The following is a 21,199-nucleotide window of genomic DNA, read 5'->3' as shown; positions in this document are numbered from 1 at the left end:
TCTGCTTTGGAGGATAAGAATTTAAAAGAAAAATAAAATGCCTTTTGGGTAGAGCAGAAAGGGCATTGCTTTCTTATTTCAGGGTAGTGACTATTTTTCTGTATTTGTTTTATTTTAAAATAGATTCAAGGGCATTTATAGCTAAGAAATCAATAACAAAATGTTTATCCTGAAGGGCAAATTTGTGGTTATGCTTTATACTTCTTGAGCACATGAGAACATATTTTTGGCAAATTAAGCTTTATAAAAATGGCTGTAGTGAATGTCCTTGATTTAGACAAGTTAAATTAAATAAATATATTTCCCATCATTAATATTTTCTGTTTCCTTGGCACTAGGAAGAAAAAGAGAAATAAAATTTAGTCCATCCCTAAACTTCAACATCTATGGAGATAAGAACATGAAATGTGCTACCCCTTAGAGCTTTATTTTCTTTCCACAGGATATGTAGGTAACATCCAGAGAGAGCGCCAGTAGTGAGCATCTTGCAGAATGAGGGTTGATGATGCTGAATCAGGATTTTGAAAAATAAGAATGATTTTTGCAGACTAACAGTAGTGTTTGCCCATCAGTTAATCTTTACCTCACTGAATTCAATTTCAATTAATAAAAAATGTTAAAGAAGAAGAAAATAGGTCAATAATAAGAAATGACATGTTCAACCACATGGAAAGAATTTTAATATATTTCTATTTTATTGACATATATTATATATAATTACAAGATAAATAAGGATATTTTGAAATATAGACAGATTGTGGAATGGCTCAATGAGGTTTCCTTCAAAACTGCTACCTATAGTCAACATACTTTACACTAGATCTCTTGAACTTGAGCCTTTTTTTAACTGACATTTTGTCTTCAGTGCTTTTGAGTCTAAATGGGAATGGACATAATATAACAATTGAAGTGTTACATAGGGGCTTATATAATATGCTGACGGCCTGAACTGTCTTTTTTTAAGCAATTTATTTTATTGTAAAGATGCTGTACCGAGGGTTTACATATGAGTAAGGTACATTTCTTGTTGAACATTGTTACCACTCCATTGTTGTTCTCCCACTATCTTTTCCTTCCCCCCACTCTTCCCCATCACACACACGCGAAGTTGTAAGCATTAGAGATATGCAGAGAGGTGGTGAACATAGGAGTGGCATGGGCAGATTTGCTTTTCAAACCACTGTCCTGAGAAAGATGTTGAGAACATGGTTTGCATCTGGCTGAATAGTGCCTAGATATCTGGATTCTACATTACACCTGTTAAATCAATCCCTAGTCATGGTAAAATGGAATACTCTTAAGTAAGGGCCTCCACGTTTCCATTGTACTCTCTGTCGAAAAACACCACATTTAGAACAAGTGGTTTGAAAGCAAGAGATCCAATAAGAAGCTAATGCAATAAATTACCAGTGAGGAGTATGAGGATTTAAACAACTTAATTTTATTCTTTTATTTTACATGTAGTGGGAAATCTACTTGATATCTACTTCATCCTTCCTTTTTTTTTTTTTTTTTTGTGGGTCGTGGGGCTTGAACTCTGGGCCTGGGCGCTGTCCCTCAGCTCTTCAGCTCAAGGCGAGCGCTCTACCACTTGAGCTACAGCGCCACTTCCGGTTTTCTGGTGGTTTATTGGAGATAGGAGTCTCATGGTCTCTCCTGCCCGGACTGGCTTTGAGCTGCGATCCTCAGACCTCAGCCTCCTGAGTAGCTAGGATTACAGGCGTGAGCCACCAGCGCCCGGCTTCATCCTTCCTTTTTAAAGACAATCTTTAAACTATCAATGGTACATGGTCTATCACAATCTCCTACTTCCCTGATTAACCTCTGCTAAGTTTACAAATATTCTTTAGAGGAAACATATCTTCAATCACTTTTACCAAAGAATAAAGGAACTCTGCACACTAGGTGTTAGAGGTGTTTTTAGAGGTGTGGAAAATAACATATAAGACAGCCCTCTGCTGAAGCTGAAAAAGAGAGACATGGAAGTAAGCAGATAAATATTGGTTGTCTTCTGTTTGGAGGGCTTGACTAAATAGAGGGTAGAAAATTAGATGAATAACTTGTCCTAATTCTAAACTTCATATTACAATATGCATAAAATTTAATCATTTTGTTAAGGATAATGGAATCCAATATAAAATCATAAATGGCTTTTCCCATAAAGTATACAACTTAATTTCAAAGATATCATATCAACTTTACTGCCACTGCTGTATACTCTTGTTAATAGATATGTGTGTGTATATTTATATAAATATGTGTATATTTTTGTATATATTTATATACATGTATAAATTGTAAAACTACACACACATACACACAATTTCAATTCTTCAAAGGTATTTTTCCTTGGTTGTAGCATATGATCACAAGACAGAAATAATGATTTCACGTTTTACAAAAGGTGAAATGAGGTACAGAGAGACTGGTCTTACAGTAGCACATTTTTAGAGCAGGGATTGCATTCTGAGAGTTCTGTCAGAATCACTAATAATTCTACTCACTGCACTATGACAAGTTAAGATTTAAAGTAATTTGTCAGTATAGTGGAATGTTTTGTGGTTTTATCTACTTTCTACTATTTATTCTCTAGACACTGAAATTCATTTTCACAGGTGAAAAATAAATCTTCCACTGAACCTCTTCAGTACTCTCAGTTTAAATTCTGAGTTTTATTTTGCAATTACCCAAAATTTGTTAGCATTTTGAAGCAAATGAGACTTGGAAATAATGGGAAATCTTACTCATAAACTGCTTTGTTAAATGGTATTTCCTTTGTACAACTACTTGCAGATAAAAATTTTTAAAAATAAAGATTTCGGGGCTGGGAAGGTGGCTCAGTGGTAGAGCGCTTGCCTTGCATGCATGAGGCCCTGGGTTCGATTCCTCAGCACCACATAAGCAAAAAAGAAAAAAGCCGGAAGTGGCACTGTGGCTCAAGTGGTAGAGCGCTAGCCTTGAGCTGAAGAGCTGAGGGATAGCGCCCAGACCCAGAATTCAGGCCCCATGACCAGACCCCCCCCCAAAAAAAAATACAGATTTCAATTTAGTTTCTACACAGAAACAAAATAATGGGGAAATCAATGACCAGTCTTTCACACTATACATGCACTATATTGGCATAAAACTTTTATCCACACCAGAAAATACACTTTACGGCTAAGGATTCTAACAATATTCCGAGAAGCTAATTACTCCATAAATACATTTTCTGTTTTTCTTCTACCCGTAACAACCTAAATCAAGTCATTTAGTTAATGAACAGTGATAGAAAGTCCTTGGAAATCATACTGAATTATGATGGCTAGATTCCAAGCTATTGACAACTACGCCTCACTCATCATCATATAACCCTCAATTCATTCAACCATATGGTGATACTTTCTGGAAGACTCATCTCCGTATTCTTCCTTCTCTACATTGATTCTCCCTAACTACAACTATGATTGAATGAAGTCAGGGGAATGAAGTCAAACCTTCTGTTTAATTATATGATTAGTGTGTGCCAGTCATTTTCCATATACACAAAGGCCACATCATTTAGCTTCCTTTACTTTTCCTTTATCTTTATAAGCCATATCATCCACTTTAAGGTCCTTTAAAACTTTCTCATCTCCTCATTCTTCCCTATTACAATATGAACAATGCAATAATGATTCAGTTTGTTTATTGATATAGTCATTGTAATTATTTAAGGCCAAGTTCAATCCCTAACTTTCTCATTTAAGCATTTTCCACATGATACCAATTCACAGAAATAATCACTTCTTCTGAGCTCTATCATGTGGTAACATCTGGTAGAAGTTTAGTATTTGGGTACATACTGTTTTGGAATAATACTAAGTGATCATATTCATATTGTTCTTGCTCTCAAGGTTTTTATTCAGAAATAATTACATCTTATCACATTTGTGCATCTAAGAAATAGACTGATGGTTTGGAAGAACAGAAAAATAAATGATAATGATGAATCATGATGATAGGTAGATAGATAGATACAGAGACAGGTAGATGATAGATCTGTAGATACATGAATAGATACATAAATACATAGATACATAAATACATTAGCCTCAAGAAGTAGGAGAATACCAATGAGTAGATGTTACCTTGTAATATATTTTCCTCTCGCTTTTTTTTTGTGTGCCAGTTAAAATATTTTATTTTATTTTTTTTGTGAACATACTGTACAGAGGGGTTACAATTACATGGGCAGGATAATGTGTACATTTCTTATTAAGCATTGCAGCCTCCTCCTTTGTTTACCCTTCACATCCCTTCCCAGTCTCCCCCCGGCCTCCCCACCCAAACCCCCCCCTTCTCCCCTCCCCCGCACCAACATTGTAAAGCTTGTTTTAGACATGACAACTTGTACTTCTCATTGTTGCCACAGGTCCACCTGTATCCTTAAACGACTTGTTTTTCCCCATCTCCTCCATAAGTTATACTGACATCAAATATAGTGAAAGCAGGGATTATACTATGGGGGAGGGACATACAAAGCAACAAAGAGATAAGGAAGATATTTCTTTAAAATATTATTGAAAGTCAGAATTGGCTGCCTTATGAGGTAATGGATTACCTGATGGAGAAGAGCTCAAACAGGGCAGGACAGGTGTGTATTTGTGATATTATGGCTACTTTAAGCTTTAACTCTTGGAATAGTTGAATGGGCTTGCATTTTCCTTCCATATTTGACTCTCAATGAAAGTAGCACAAAATTTGTAAGTCAGCAGACAAACTATATTTTGGTTGGGGCAAGACTACCAATAGCTGTTTGGGTGTTAAGGACTTTATTACACAAAGTACCTACCAACATTGATTCCCATTTCAAAGACTTGAATTCTGGATCCTGGGAGCAGCCTAACTGTATTAAGGATGCCCTAATTGCCCCGTAGCTTTTACTCAGAAGCTGGTCTACATACACATTTTCTAAAAGACCTAGGTCTCAAAGCGGATAGGACTATTGCATAGAGAAGACCTTGAGACAATCCTAAACCAAGCTAGTTCATAGCGGCTACTGGTTCTTTGAGCAATTGCAGCCAGACAGTTGTAGGTTCATTCAGTCTCAACGAGTCAACAACTAGCTGACAGTGGGCATGCTATTTCATTCTGCAACACAACTTCATTATATACAAAATAGGGACGAGAACAGATCCTCCTACACAGGGCTGCCTTGCAGGGTAAATGAGTTAATACATATGAACAGCTTGGCAAAGTACCTGGCACAAGCTAAATACACAATAATGCTAGTTAATGTTCTTGTAAATTATTGCTATTTCCTAAGCTCCCGTGGCTAGATTCTAAACTTCTGTGCTTTATTTATTGCAGACATTGATGAATGTGCCTTAAGAACTCACACCTGTTGGAATGATTCTGCCTGCATTAACTTGGCAGGGGGCTTTGATTGCCTCTGTCCCTCTGGGCCCTCCTGCTCTGGTGACTGCCCCCATGAAGGAGGACTGAAACGAAATGGACAGGTGTGGACCCTGAGAGAAGACAGGTGTTCTGTGTGTTCCTGCAAGGTGAGGCTGCAGGAATTGTAACCATTCTGGTCCTCTCTCATATCTCTGCTTCCCTTACTTTTATCCCTCTGGCTGGTGACTCCTATAGTTCCTGAAAAGGCTTCTCCTCTGATCCACACGACAGCTAATGGTAATGTTGAGCGGCACGCAGATCTTCTTTAAATCGATTGTGCTTTCTGTGGAATTTGAGGTATGGAATTGAGAAGAGATGGCATGGAAGGAGAAGCAGGGCAAAGAATTCAAAGCTAGTCCTCCCATTGAGAGCCCACATTGTCTTAAAGGCTGATTGAGTGACATTAGAGAACCCTCATTTTACACTCACACAGACTTACTGATTAAAAGATCTCTTTGTTTGCAGTGATCACCTGTGTGAACTGCTCGCTTTAGTGTTGATATTATCCAGAAAAGCAAGGCTCACAGATTTGTTCCCAGTGGTCAGAGACAGGTGGACTTCTATTCTGAACAAATGATTGTGATAGTTCATGGCCTCTAAGTAATTGATATTCTTGTCTATCACAGTGCTGGATTATTTCTTACACGAAATTGTTTGATAGTGAGTTTACTGCCTATTAAAATTAAATTCTATCACCATTGTGGCTTTACTTTATGCTTTGCAAAATGGGACTATGAAAGTGTTTGATTTCCTTGTGCTTTATTTTTTCTTTTGTTGGTCTTTCCTGTTAGTTTTTCTTTGTTGTTGCTTTACTGTAGGTATTGCCTTGTATTTCTATATCTCTTGGGATGAGGCTATTTGTACTTAGACTTGATGGGCATGAAAATCTAGACAAATTACTTGGTTAGAAGCCAGGTAGCCAGTTCTCCTGCTAAGTCCTGTATTTCTTAGAAACATAGCTGGAATAAGCCTCAAGAAATCATTTCTTCCACTGCCTTTAAGGTCTATCACACTTCAACAACCCAGGGAACTTTAGGGAGAACGATATCACCACTGGCCAAAAGACTGGAATTCCAATTGTATTTGAATGTTTCTATAACCCAACTTTAGATTCTGTTCTTCCATTTCTTGAGCAGCTGCTATGTTTCACACACCCATTCGTAGAGCACAACTTTGCAAGATGAAGAAATGGACTCTATAAGAAGTATTTAGAACTTGCTGTAAATACTGAAGGCATAAATGTCTATTCTGAAAATTAGACATTATATTTTCCAGGGATATGAGCTTCACTTGTTTGAAAGTTCATAGTTTTCCTTTATTGCCAGTCATCGCTATGGATGAGGCAGATGAATCTGTTTCAAATCAATTAGGAAATCTGTAAATCCACTTTGACTGAGTTTAAACTGTGAGCTCAGAATTATGTTACTATTAGTTGGCTAGTTCTTCAAAAGTTATGTCATTAAGTATATTGTTTAACCAGGTGGTTATGAATCAATGACAACTGTTTTTGAGGGAATAGATTATGTTGTCTTAAGATAATTGAGAATATCAATTCCCAATGGCAATTCTGTTTCCTGTTCAGCCAGCAAAATGGAGATGGATTCTTTGCTATTCATTTTTGAGGAAATACCATTTTTCTAAACTTTTGAGGATGTCCACAATCCAAACTGAAATCGTTGATACGTTTTCTTGATCACTTTTCTTAGGAATTTTGCTCAAGTTTTGACTGTTATAAAACCAAAATTTTTTCTTTTTCCTGTGTTAACGCAAGAGACCCACCAATCATTAAAAATTTCCTAGGGCATCATTAATTAAATTTATTAATAAGCCAAGCATCACCATTTGTTCTTATTGACTTCTAAAGTGTCCCCCAAATCTTATGAAAATTATGTTTAAATTGCCACAGCAGATGAACAATTCTTGTAGTATTTATTAGTAAGATATGCCTTTACTACCACCACCACATTCAATCATGTTCTGAATAAAGTACTAGGCAGATTTCTTATTATAATTTTTGTTGTTGTTGTTTTACTATTACTTCATTAGCCACTTATGCCATAGTTTCCCAGGGTTTCAAAACAGAGGGAGAACCATGTTTGAGGAGCTGATTGCAATATCCTGAATCAAATCTGAAAGTCTTCCTCATAAAATGAACTGTCTGCAACCATCTTTATGTTCATTATTTGTGGATGAAAGTATCCTATTCCAATTCATAAGAAATATCTCCAGTACTTAAGCATCTAAATATATGGTTATACTGACATCATATTGGAAGCCTTGAAATAAAATCAAGATTAGGGTATAAATTACTATTGTTTCAATCATATTCCTTCAATAAAAATAAAATCACACAATAGAATCTCATATAAGACAACAAATGACAAAGGCTTACTGTTGAAAGAAACAGAGTGAAAGTTTTTAAAAGGTCAGTTTTCCCCTTGAAAGTCAATATACAAGGTTAGCTACTAGCATGCTATATCAATTGAAAGAAGTACCTTGAAGTGTGTCCACATATAAATGGAGTTTAATGATAAAATCTGGGCATAGACAATGGATTTCAACTTTTAAGATTCTATTGATTTCTTTGGTAGTAGCACAGCTTTGCATATATAACTACTTGGTTGATTAAGCAGACAGTTTTGGCTACTTGGAACCCACCCTTCCCAGCAATATCTAGAACACAAGAACTACCTCCATAGGTTTCTGTCATAATTTGTCAAGTCTTGGGATGATATCTTTATTTGGTGAATTTGTCACATGGGAAGGTATGGAGGTACCAGGTTTATTGGCCTCCAGTAAATGCAACATTGTAGGATGAGTGTTTGCATTCATTTTGGGAATCATCTAGCTGAAGAAGGAAATGGATGCAAAAGCAATTAACCATCTGTCATATAGTAATAGTTACGAATTCCAGGAATATCATAGGAAAAGAAGTATGCTATAAGATGATAGGAAGCAAATGAAAACTGAAGGTTACATCATAGAGAAGATGGCCTTTTAAAGAGACTTTGAAAACTGAGGAGAAATTTAGCTAGGAATAAGTGAGGAGAAATGAATTGCAAAAAACTCATAAGCGATAAGCTTACATATTATATTGGAAACACTAAGTGAATAAAGCTAGAATATAAGCACAAAGAGATTGTGGAACAGGTATGAAGTTTGAAGATAAAGGCTGAAGATAGAGCTATGGTATGCAATTTAGGATTCCTAGAACCAAAAGATCACGATAGCTTTTATATTTAAGAATTAAATGTGCTGAAACAGGACAGAAGATGACCCATTGCAACAATGATACTTACAAGACACTATGTTGGAAATGAACTTTACAACTTTGTGGGGGGGAGAAGTAGGAGAGGTGGAAGAGAGAAGGGATAGTAGGAGAAAAACAAAGAAGGGGGTAACGTCTCGACAAAAAATATACTCATTACCTTATTCATGTAACTGTAACCCCTCTGTACAGCATCTTTACAATAGAATAAATTAAAAAAATTAAATGCCTGGTCAAGCTCTGAGCATGATATGTGGCCTAAGGAAATCAAACGTAACTAGAATGAATCACTTATAATATTGTAAAGGTTCTAGAAAAGGAACCATAAGAACCTGAAAGATAGAAAGGTAAGATCACATGAAAGAATATATTGATGGGAAATGATGGGTCATCAGTCTCTGGGTCTAGGTGTTCCCTATGCTTTGGGAAAAATGAAGCTCTCTGGGTTTTGGTGGCTCAGATCTGTAATCCTTGCTACTCAGGAGGCTGAAAGCTGAGGACAGAAGTATGAAGCCAGGTTGGCAAAGAAAGACTCTTATCTCCAGTTAACCAGCAAAAAGCCAGAAGTGGAGCTGTGGCTCAAGTGGGACAGCACCAGCTTTGAGTAAAAAAGCCAAGGGAATTGCAAGGCCCTGAGTCCAAACCCCAGTACTGGCACACAAAAAAAGAGCACAAAGGAAAGTAACTCTAAAGGAACAAGTGTGAGACTTAGATGCCTATTTTGCAGAGTAAACAGATTTCATGTACCACTGACAAGAGAAAGATTCAGGATTTGAAAGTTATGTTTTATGCACTCAATCACAGCTTCTATTACATTTCTACCTCTACTTGTACTTAGGACCACAGCAGGAAACTTTTATTCATGATTTCTTTCACTCTATGCACTTTCAGCTAACTATAGTCAACCATTGTCTAAAGGCAGGAAACTCAAAATTCTAGAAATAAACATTTCACAAGCTTTAAATCGTTCGCTGCTCTGAGTAGGGTGATAAAATCTTGGGCCATCTTGAGTATGAGTCATGCTATTGTCCTGTGGATTTGGCCTTCATTTGCCACCTTCAGTTCACTTCATAGCCCTCTTGGTTATCAGACTGAATGTTTTCATACTACAGCACTTGCAAAGTTTCTCTTATGTAGTAACCTAATACAATATCACAATGCCAATGCTACCATGTAGGTGTAATTTCATCTCACATCATCATAAGAATGGGGATTACAGTGCTATATTTTGACAGTAAGCAAGACCACATTCACATAATTATTTTATTTTATTTATTTTATTTTTATTTTTTATTGTGAAAATACCGTACAGAGGAGTTACAATTACTTGAGCAAGATAACAAGTACATTTCTTTTTTTTTCTTTTTTTTGGGGTCCGGTCATGGGCCTGAACTCTGGGCCTGGGCATTGTCCCTCAGCTCTTAAGCTCAGGGCTAGCGCTTTACCACTTGAGCCACAGCGCCACTTCCAGATTTTTTCTTTTTGCTTTATGTGGTGCTGAGGAATCGAACCCAGGGCCTCAGGCATGCAAGGCAAGCGCTCTACCACTGAGCCACTTTCCCAGCCCCATGAGTACATTTCTTATCAAGCATTGTTGCCTCCTCTTTGTTTCCACTTCCCATCCCTTCCCATACTCCCCTCACCCAATCCCCTCCCCCCCCCCATTAAAGTTGTTTTTCGACATAACAACTTGTACATCTCATTGTTGCAATGGGTCCACCAGTATCCCTAGTTAAATGATTTGTTTTTGTCCTTCCCCTCCACAAATTATACCAACATCAAATACAGTGAAAGCAGGGGTTATACCGTGGGGGAGGGACATACAAAGCAACGTAGAAATCATCTTATAAATATGTTAGAAACAATTGCATGAAAGAAAAAAAAACATTTGAATACTTATCTTGGGGTTCATTCCCCTAATTATTATAACAGTATACCTTTATAATTTTTTCATATAATGAATTATTGTTAATCATAACAAAACCATTAATTACACATAATTTATATATTATGTCATGCATTATGTCATACATAATATATAAGCTTTATTAGAGCTTTATGTGTATAGATATAACAGTATATATGGAGTTTGACACCATCCATAGTTTCAAATGTCCTAAGTATATAGATAAGGAGCAGAGGGTGACACTGTACTGTTATCAGTAACTAGAAAGCCTTTGGCAGAAAGACAACTGTGAGGGCTGAATTAAATTCCTGCAATTTCATTTAGTAAAAAGTAGTAACATATATCCTGAAACTAAATGCTAAGAACAAAGCAGTAATAGAGTTTAAGTTTTGTGAAGAATCCAGAGATAAGTAGAACAGAATGTTATAATTAATTAAAAATGCTAGAACAAAGTCATGAGCAAATTTCTTTGTTAACACAGAAGGAGTCCAATGGAAAAGACCTTTGCTGTGAAACTGTATGTAATAATGGCCAATTTCCCTGGCTTGGTAGAAACATTTACCCAGAAAATGAGGAGGATGGCCATGCAAGGGCAACTGAAAGGCTTCAGGTATAATTCTGGCAAAGAGAAAATAACCTGATTGTAAGTAGCTGCCAGGAAAATGGGCCTGCCATTGTGAACATGACACACACCTACAGGATGAAGACTAGATAGAATCAGTTTGTGTTGGAGGCTAGGGTAAAGAAATTTGCCTCTGGATTTTTGAACCCATCCAGCTGCATTATCAATACCTTCTTGCTTATGGTATTTTTGATGGCAGAATTCGGCTGTCTAAGCCCTAAATTGATTCATTTTCTTTGAAACACAAAGATGTTAGCAAGTTTAGTTCACCTTGTGAAACACTAGAATCCAGTCAGAGTAGAGGATCTCCATTTCTATTTCCTTGATTTCATTCTTTCAGTGTGAGATTCCAGTCCTCTCTTCTTATTATGAGAGGCTGAATGTTGGCAATGCTTCAAACAGACAAATGATGTTTCATTAGCTTCTGATACTTTCCCTTGTTCTTTTTTTTTTTGGGGGGGGGGTCTGGTTGTGGGGCCTGAACTCTGGGCCTGGGCGCTGTCCCTCAGCTCTTTAGCTCAAGGCTAGCGCTCTACCACTTGAGCCACAACACCACTTCTGGCTTTTTTCTTTTTTCTTATGTGGTGCTGAGGAATCGAACCCAGGGCCTCAGGCATGCAAGGCAAGTGCTCTACCACTGAGCCACCTTCCCAGCCCCTTTCCCTTGTTATATGGAGAGGACTTATAGAAGCTTTAATCACTGACCCTAACCTTAGCACTAGAATTTGGGTAGAATTTGGTAGAATTACCAGTAGAATTTGGGTGGGGTATAAGAATGTGTTTTCTAACTAGCTCCAAGGAAGTAATAATACTTGAGGAATATACTTTGTGAACCATTCTGCCCAACATCATTTTAGGTGCAATCAGTTTTTTCTGCCCTACAGCCTCCTCATGGTGCAAGGATGCATGATACTTAAAAACCATTTGTATAAAACTTTTTGTTCTTTTGTTAAATTTCCACATGGAAATTCACTTCCATCTCTAGGTCTGGATTCCTGTTTCATTCAAATGGATTCTGAAGGTGTTTCTACTGCAGATGTTTAAAGATGACAAAGGGACCAATTTGTGTGCTGTGACTGATATCAAAACTAATACTAAGCAAAAACATTGGAATCCACAGTCCAAATAGAATTTTGTGTGACAAACTATAGTAAATAATAACTTTACAATTTACATCAGCGATCAGTCAACACCTTTTCCATGAAGACCATAAGCCCTCTGTCCCAAATTTTCAACTTTGACATTAGGTGTGAAAATAGCCATAGGAAATATGTGAGTGAATGAAGGGAACCTGTGAGCTAATAAAACTTTATTTACAGAAGCAGGAACAGGTCAAATTTAGACTCACCATCTTCCAATACACATTTTTATTCAATGCACATAAATATTTTTTACTAAGTCCATCTTTAGTTTCAATATGTAATAACTCAGTGGGATAAAAAAATGATAATATGGGATAAATGTAGCAGTATATTGACTATAAAGTGATGAAATGCTTAATTTATAATATAATACCTATAATTTTACATGGCCTAATAAGAATAAATTCATTTGTAAATTTTCTAGCAAAAATAAATATCAAGCTTTTTAAAGTTAGGAAGAAATTTCAATATTACATCTTTTATTAGTAGTTTATAGCTGAGCTTTTATTATAAAACTTTTATTATAAAATACATAAAGCATTTAACTTCTGAGGCAGAGGATAGGAAATATATCTTTAGTATGTAACTGCGGATTGTTTTGACCATTGCAACTTCGAATCCTTGCTCTTAGACTAACCCGAAGGTCTGTGGCATTGATTCCCCAAGAGTGGATTCCACTTCCTCCCAAAATGTGGTTTCTAAGTGTGTTCTGAGTGTAAAGTCTTTAGTCACATTCCAATGGACTGATTTCCTTGACAGTTACCCTATAATTCAAAGGCAACTTGTACATGAACATTGTTCTGAAACACTTAAAAGCTAAAAGGGGCCTATTTGGCATTTTCACATAATTGATGAAATATAAATTGCTTTATTTTGCATTAATCCTGGAGGTTATCCATTTATTTTTGTTCATTCTTTTATTAGTATGTGGGATGAAATGACATTCTGATGGGGTCTCACAGATATAGCAACCTCTTTTAAAATAATTTCTTTTCTTTTGCTTGATGCTGGTCATAGACTTACCTATGTTGATTTCTAGCCTTCCTAGAACTAGGGGAATGTATAGTTCCATAGAAAGCTAAGTCAATACAAGTTTCATGTTGTGGCTATCTTTACTTTTTATAGCTTCATTTCATTAAAATAAATAATCAAAAACTCTGTATCTGTGATGACCTGAAATGTACAGGACTACAACAGAATCTTAGATTAAAGAATATGATGTTATGCAACTCTAAGCAAACAAGACTTTTTGTTGGAAGATACCAAGAGCATGGATTTTCATTGTCTAAGGTAGTTGATTCTCTCATTCAATTTATCTGCTTCACTTCAGAATCTTTCGTGCTTTCTCTCTGTGTGTATATATATATGCACACAAAGTTTCTGTGCCCATATAATCTTTCATATCTTGAGATATTTGGAGCGCTGTAATTTCTTTTCATGCTTTGGAAGACAGCCAATACATGCAACTTAAGAGAAAGCATTTTTTCAAAATAATTATTATGTATGCAGCCAGCATATCTTTCCCATCCTCTGTAAAGAATATAAAGCTTTTAAAGATTTCCCCTTCAGCTCTCAGCACATTTATCTTAGCAAGTTCTATCTGATTCAGCATTGTTTAGATGAAGACCCTGAGGGCTAGTTCATCAAGTTTGCAGATGTCACTAAGCTGTGAAGGAGGACAATCTATGGTAGATGGCAGCCACAGAATTTAGAAAACATTGTGTCAGGCAAGAGAGGTAAGATGGATCTAATAAAATAAAATACAACAGCAATACACAATTCATAAGCTAGCTTTCCTAAACAACCAACTCTACAAGTTCTGACAGTGCTAAATGAGGGGTTAGTCTTCATTAAGTTTAATATAAGTCAGCATTATGACATAACCAAATAAGCAAAAAAAATTGAAACCAGACTGTTAAAGTGCAGCATTGAAAACAAAAGGCACATGAGTCCTGAGTCATTGTTTTTGTTGACATATTTATTTCTGTCTCAGCTAAGTCACTTGAGAAATGAACATACAAAAATCTGACCCCCAAATTTCAGGATTAAGTGTGATCAATGAAAAAGAGTATAATGAATAAGGAACACCAGAAGTGTTCCATTTATGAGGAATAATGATGATGAAGATCATGATCTTCATAGAAAATATTAAGAATTGGAGAATTCAATTGTGACCATGAATGAATGAAAAATGATGGGCCAAACCAAAAGTTGATACAACTCAGTGAATACATAAGAATTTTTTTCTAAAAACTGCAGCTTAAAATGTGATAGAAGGTATTGGGAGTGCTATAATTATATTAAAAAGATGTAATAAGAATCCAGATTTAATAGTAAGTGATTCCAAAGATGGGCACTCTGAATAGCTCACAATGAAGAGTTCCTCAAGCATAATATTGATGATTTTATGTACAGTTAATATGGAGATTGGTTGAATGTCCTTTAAAGTACCTCCATTCTTTAGTTTTGTAAATATTCAGAAATAACCACACATGCCAAGTCTATCTTATGTATTCAGCTTCTTTAATGCGTGAGGTGTGAGATTACTGTGAGCAACCAACATGAAATTAGACAAGGCTACAAAATGTTCAGTCTTAATGACTAAGTTATTGACCTTCAACACTCTGTAACTGGGAGTCCTCGAGACCAGTACTCCAGAAATTGTATTGTGCTTGAAATTTGGTGAAGTGCAGCATGGTGGAAAGTAGCACCTGATTACAAACTCTTCTAATAAACAACCCGAAGGCTTTCTTGTTGAAGTAGAAATTGGTTTTTTTTTTTTTTTTTGGCGGGGTCTGGTTGTGGGGCCTGAACTCTGGGCCTGGGTGCTGTCCCTCAGCTCTTCAGCTCAAGGCTAGCGCTCTACCACTGAGCCATATCCCCAGCTCCTAGAAATTGTTTTCAAACTGTAGGCCTTGGTGATGCTTTAAGTCAGTGTTACTTAACTTGGTTAGTTAAGGTATTTCATGTCTCTGGGCATCAGTTTATTTTTTCTGTGTAAAAAAAGTAAAAATCAAACTGCCTGCTAGTATGGAGACAGAGATAAAATTAGATACATGCTTTTGAAAAAGTTAGGAGTTACATCCTTATGAATTAGGAAAATGCATTAGTGGGGTGTGAATTCTTGATCATATAGGCTTTACATTTGGTTAGTGAACGTTCTGAATAACCCTTATTCAGAAATATGTTGAGGTTAACAAAGACTTTTGAAAGCATATATTGAATACAGAAAAAAAAGAAATACAGAAAAAGCTGTCTCATATACCAAATGATACAGATGTGGTATGTCTATATTGGAAAAATTAAGATATGTCAAATGCTTACTGTGTAGGTACAAAATAAAAGAGCACTGTTCTAGTTATTAATAGAGAGATACCAGTAAGAATACTCAGATTTTATGTCTCCATTTGACTTGAGATGCTCTGTTACAAGCTGGGGGGCTGGAGAGGGCGTGCGTGCAGAAGCATGGATCGACATTGTGCGAAGTGGATTGACGAAGATTTGAAGAAATGTTTTCTACGAGTTTTGTAAAGTATTTTACAAAGTTTGGTTTTCATAGTGCAGCTGCCCTCTCAGCCTGTGTTGATTAAAGGCCCTTCACCTCATTTCTAAACAGGATGGGAAGATATTCTGCCGGCGGACAGCGTGTGATTGCCAGAACCCCAGTGTTGACCTCTTCTGTTGCCCTGAGTGTGACACCAGGGTCACAAGTCAATGTTTAGATCAAAGTGGACACAAGCTCTACCGAAGTGGAGACAATTGGACCCACAGCTGCCAGCAGTGTCGGTGCCTGGTATGTCGGCTTCCTGCACTGCTCCTTTATTCTGAAGGGATTCCCCAGATGCTGTGGGCTGTAGATCAAAAGTGTTTCCAATATTTACAGGAACTTCTGGGGCTGGGGCTAAGAGGCCTTTGCTGTGCTTGAAGACATTCTGACTGTATTTAGAACATTGTGCAAGACAAAAAAAGGACACATTTGTGGTACAGATTTGGCCGACACAACGTTAATTTCTATGTAGTAAATTTTAGGAAGCCCAGAATAAGAAAAGTCTCCATGGATAGCTAGCTTTGAATACCTTGATTGGTCCTTTTAATGTCAAAAATTTTGTAAAACATGACATTTAAAAGTTTTAATATGAGAGGTAACAAAACATAGTAGAAATACTAGCAATTGAGTGGTATAGAAATGGAATCTTATCCTAGGTGTCCCTAGGTGTCCCTAGCTTGTTGAGCTCTATCATTCTATTGATCATTCATTTCCTTTGAACTTATTTCAGATAGCTTTTTGGATGATTGGAAAATGTGGTAGACAAATACTGTACTGTACTTGTTACATAGAAGGTACTTAGTTCTGTAGAAGGCACTTGACATATGGTTACTATTGTGAATATTTCCTAACTTGAAAGTCTGTCTAATATACAAATTGATACAGGCACTATATGTCCATATTAGAAAAATTAAGATAGGCAAAATGCTTACTGTGTGTACAAAGTAAAGACTATATTAATAGAGAGATATTAGTAAGAATACTCAGATTATAAGAAATCCAAAATAAAAGGCTTAATTTCTGGATTTTAACTGGTGTTTCAAACAGTGATTTCTAAGGATGGGAAGACTTTTGAGTATGTTTTATCTGTGAAGAGTCCCCAAGAGCATTATACATGAATCAGTTTGTTATTGAAAGTCTTAGCTGGGTGCTTAAGATTGGCTCAAATGCATTTTTCAGTCTATAAGTACTATATGAAAACAAGCAATCAGAGAAATTGTCCTCTAAATTCCCATCAATATTCACATTTAATACCAAGCAAATGCACAGATAATCTTGAAAACACACACTCTTAATCACTCATAATACTGAGAAGTATAACTCAGATACATTTAAATCACAATTATTTTCTCAAGCTCTCATCAAAATACAACATACACAATAATGTGCTGACAAGAGCCCAATGTATATTCTATGAGATTAATAAGAGTGAGGGAAGGAAGTAGGTAGGAGAGGAGAAGGGAGTAGGAAGGAAGTGGGTAGGAGAAGAATGGGTGACAATGTTGAAAGAGGTGTCAATTGACCAAGATTCCTTGTATTCACAAACTCCTATGTTAAATGGTAACTCTTTGTACAACTACTTAAAGATAATTATAATAATTGAAAATGAAAAAATATTTTTTAAACGTTTATAAAGCCTATAAGTTGGTTTCCATAGTAGTCTGGAAAGCTGCTATTGTTTTTCAAGAAGCTAGTTACCAGGTAGCTAGAATGACTGATTTTAATCTTATCCATGAAGTTTAGTAGAGTTTCAAGTATATCTTCCTTTTGTCTGTCCCCTCAGAGATTTTTTTTGAAAATAAGAGCTTTCAAATACTATCTTGAGAATAATATGGGTCATATTTCATAAATATTTATCTGTGTCTGCCTTGTGTCAGACTCTGGATGATACAGAAGTGAGCAAGATCAACATAGGGTGGATAGTACCTGTAATAGCTGACCATAGTTTTTGTGAACAGACTATTTTCTTGTGACTCACCATGTAGTGTAATAACAGTCATTATTACAGAGGAAGAAGATATGTAGAGAAGCAATTTTATAATGGGCAGACCACTAGAACTGCATATGCCAGCAGCAGAGGCACATTAAGCTTCATTTGAACTGTAATACGGAAATTTTACTTGTCACACATAATCACAGGCTGCACTTGACACACAAAAGAGCTGACCTCACTCTTCTCGTGAGCCATCAAAATGAGGTTTAGTAAAAACATTCTTGAGAAAGATGGTTTTCTGCAGTATTACTTCACAGAGGGAATGAATAGTGTCCATAATGTTGATAACTGGGATAACTGGTAACATTCTTTGAGTTGAGCTATGAAAACTACTGTGATCTCTTCCTGCAGAAGAGCAATGATGCATCATTTTGGCTTTCTCTCCACAGGACGGAGAGGTAGATTGCTGGCCGCTCACTTGCCCCAGTCTGAGCTGTGAATACACAGCCATGTTAGAAGGAGAATGTTGTCCCCACTGTGTCAGTGACCCCTGCCTGGCTGATAATATGGTCTATGACATCAGAAAAACTTGCCTGGACAGCAACGGTGTATCGAGACTTAGTGGTGCAGTCTGGACAATGGCTGGATCTCCCTGTACAACCTGTAAATGCAAGGTAATTGGCTCTCCTGGGGATATACAGGCCTTCAACAGTTACCAGAGTACATTTGCAGGAGAGTCATTCCTGAGGTTTCTGAATGCTCTGGTTTGGTGGACACACAAAGGAAACACAGCAGGCATTTACTTCTCACAGGAGGTTAATAAGAATGAACAGACCATAGCTGCACCTTACATAAAGGCAAATTCCAAATGAACATGGAAATAACATCCCTTTTCTTTAAGCTTCAGAATTTTAAAAATTATGGTGGATTTGAAATAGTTTAACCTGCATGTTAGAGAAAGAATGAGAGACAGACAGAGAAGAGGGAGAAGAAAGAAAGGGAATAGAAAGAGAAAGAGGAGGAGGAGGAAGAGGAGGAGGAAGAGGAGGAGGAGGAGGAGGAGGAGGAGGAGGAGGAGGAAGAGGAGGAGGAGGAGGAGGAGGAGGAGGAGGAGGAGGAGGAGGAGGACGAGGAGGAGGAGGAGGAGGAGGAGGACGAGGACGAGGAGGAGGAGGAGGAGGAGGAGGAGGAGGAGGAGGAGGAGGAGGAGGAAACTTCTAACTTTGTTCATCATGGATATTTTTCAAAGTTTTTCATGATACTGTCAGTAAGTAGGGGGAAAGTATCCTATTAAGTAGTTTGTTATGATCTTTCATCAACTTGTCTAATACAGGAGGTGCAGCTGTTGCTACAGTGGTTGTTTATCTGTTCCATAAAACACCTTCATGCATTTTGAAACCACCCCTCCCTTCAATGCTCATGAAGAGTCACGATTAACAAATTTAGAGTTGGGGGAGCAATATTTAGTCAGTGACAAAATATCTTGCAAAATATCTGTTTAAGATTCCAGATTGAGTTTTGTTTAAAAAAATCATTTAGTTGGTTCCATCAGAGTCTGGCTCAACTTTACCCATCAGTGCAGGGTTGATAACTTTCCATTTTATAGAGTTACTATTCTGAAATCTTCTCTCTTTCCTGAAGCATATCATGTTAAGATATAATCCTGATAGAAAAATAATTAAGTTACACATTTTTACGAAACAATTTCATAGTTCCATCTAGCCCTTTGCCACAGAAAACTAAATTTCCAGACATGGACAAAGATGCTATTTAATATTTTTATGATCAGATTAGAGACTCATTAAAGAGGCATTTATTTATTATAGCCATATATAAAATTGATTTTTTCAAGAATTTCCAAGATTTTCTTGTACTGTCTCCTTTCTGATTGTCATATAAGCCATTATATTTATACTTACTATATATACTTTTCTTGATCCTGTCTTTGGATTTGTATAGATTCTTGTGGTACAGGGTCAAGGCACTGTCACTTAGGTGTTTTTTCTGTTTTGTTTTATTCTGTTTTGTTTGTTCTGTTATATTTTTGTTGTTTTTTGTCTTTTTTTGTCAAAGTTGATGCTCTACCACTTGGGCTACAGCTCTACTTCTACTTTTTGGTAGTTACTTTGAGATAAAAGTCTTCACTCTCCTGCCAGGGCTGGATTGGAAACATGATCCTCAGATCTCAACCTCCTGAATAGCTAGGATTATAGGCCTGAGCCGCCTGGATCCTATCAGTTTTGAAGTGGCAGGTTGTCCCTTGGTAGAAATTTATGCTTGGAAAGACTCTCACTTAGAATAAATCCAGCAAATAAGTAATGCTAAAACATATATTACTGGAGTGTTAACCTAACCATGGATTGGGTGCAGGCAGGACATCGAATTGCATCACTAGTAACCTGTCACAAGAGGGCCTCTGGAGGGTTGTCTTTCTTTCCAAAAAGAGAAATTCCTCTTTCACATTTTTATTTCCAGGATGCATCAGATCCTGTTTAATATGAAGATTTCAGATTGCTTATTGGCTTATGTTCTGGCCCAGTTGGCTAACACTTGTGTTCTTGTTGTCCAGAATGGGAGAGTCTGCTGTTCAGTGGATTTGGAATGTCTTCAAAATAACTGAAGTATTGAAAATGGACTCATCAGAGGAGAAAAAAATGGACAAAATGACCATCAAACATGATGAAGAATAGGAGTTGCTTTTTATAACACAATTACCAAAGTCTCCATCCTGAGGAAGGTGTTTGGGGTTGCCTTTGGACATACCACTTTGCTCATCCTTGCTAACCTAGTCTAGGTGACCTACAGTGCAGTGCATTTAAAGTCTATGGTTGTTAAAAGAAGTTTCCCGTGTTGTAAATCACGTTTCCCTTATCAGATCATTTTCAAATACATTTAACTGATCTCATGGTAAATATTGATGTATTTTTTTTGCTTTATTTTGTGTACTAACATAATAGAGTCCTCACCATATATTTATTTATTTATTTATCTCAATTTTGGATCCAGTTCTAAAAATAAAGTTGCCTGTTGTGATTTTTGTCTCATTCACTGAATACTTATCATGGAAATATCCCTGTGAGATGTTAGTGCTAAGGGGTTGGAGGCATGGGCTCAGTTGTTAGGCTGCCAGCCAATGAGCAAAAGCATAAGGTACAAAGTTCGAGTCCCAGTTTCAGACCTAAAAATAAAAGAGGAGAAAAAAGAGATGTAGTGCTAAAAGTATCACCTTTACATTTGAAATTCCTGAACATACCTAGATTCCCACTTATTCATCTTAAAGGTACTAAAGGTAGTTATGAACTCAAAAGAGGGAAGGACCATAAACAGAAAATATTTTTTAATGGCCAGGTGCTGGTGGCTCAT

General features: G+C 36.7%; 1 protein-coding gene across 2 annotated transcripts in view; it reads left to right on the top strand.

Moving 5' to 3' along the window:
- Nucleotides 1–20,869, top strand: part of Nell1 (neural EGFL like 1) — an 824,312-nt gene extending 803,443 nt beyond the window's left edge. For both annotated transcript variants that reach the window (XM_070032057.1, XM_070032056.1), the window contains 4 exons: nt 5,332–5,525; nt 15,973–16,149; nt 18,286–18,510; nt 20,406–20,869. In XM_070032057.1, the coding sequence (XP_069888158.1) occupies nt 5,332–5,525; nt 15,973–16,149; nt 18,286–18,510; nt 20,406–20,456 (647 nt within the window). In that variant the 3' untranslated portion in view covers nt 20,457–20,869. The remainder of the gene's footprint in view (nt 1–5,331; nt 5,526–15,972; nt 16,150–18,285; nt 18,511–20,405) is intronic.
- Nucleotides 20,870–21,199: the final 330 nt, after the last annotated feature.

The sequence above is a fragment of the Dipodomys merriami genome, unplaced genomic scaffold (assembly GCF_024711535.1).
Source record: "Dipodomys merriami isolate MVZ:Mamm:240054 unplaced genomic scaffold, mDipMer1.0.p SCAF_21, whole genome shotgun sequence".
Lineage (NCBI taxonomy): Eukaryota > Metazoa > Chordata > Mammalia > Rodentia > Heteromyidae > Dipodomys > Dipodomys merriami.
The sequence above is the reverse complement of the archived record's forward strand: the minus strand, read 5'-3'. Positions and strand labels throughout refer to the sequence as shown.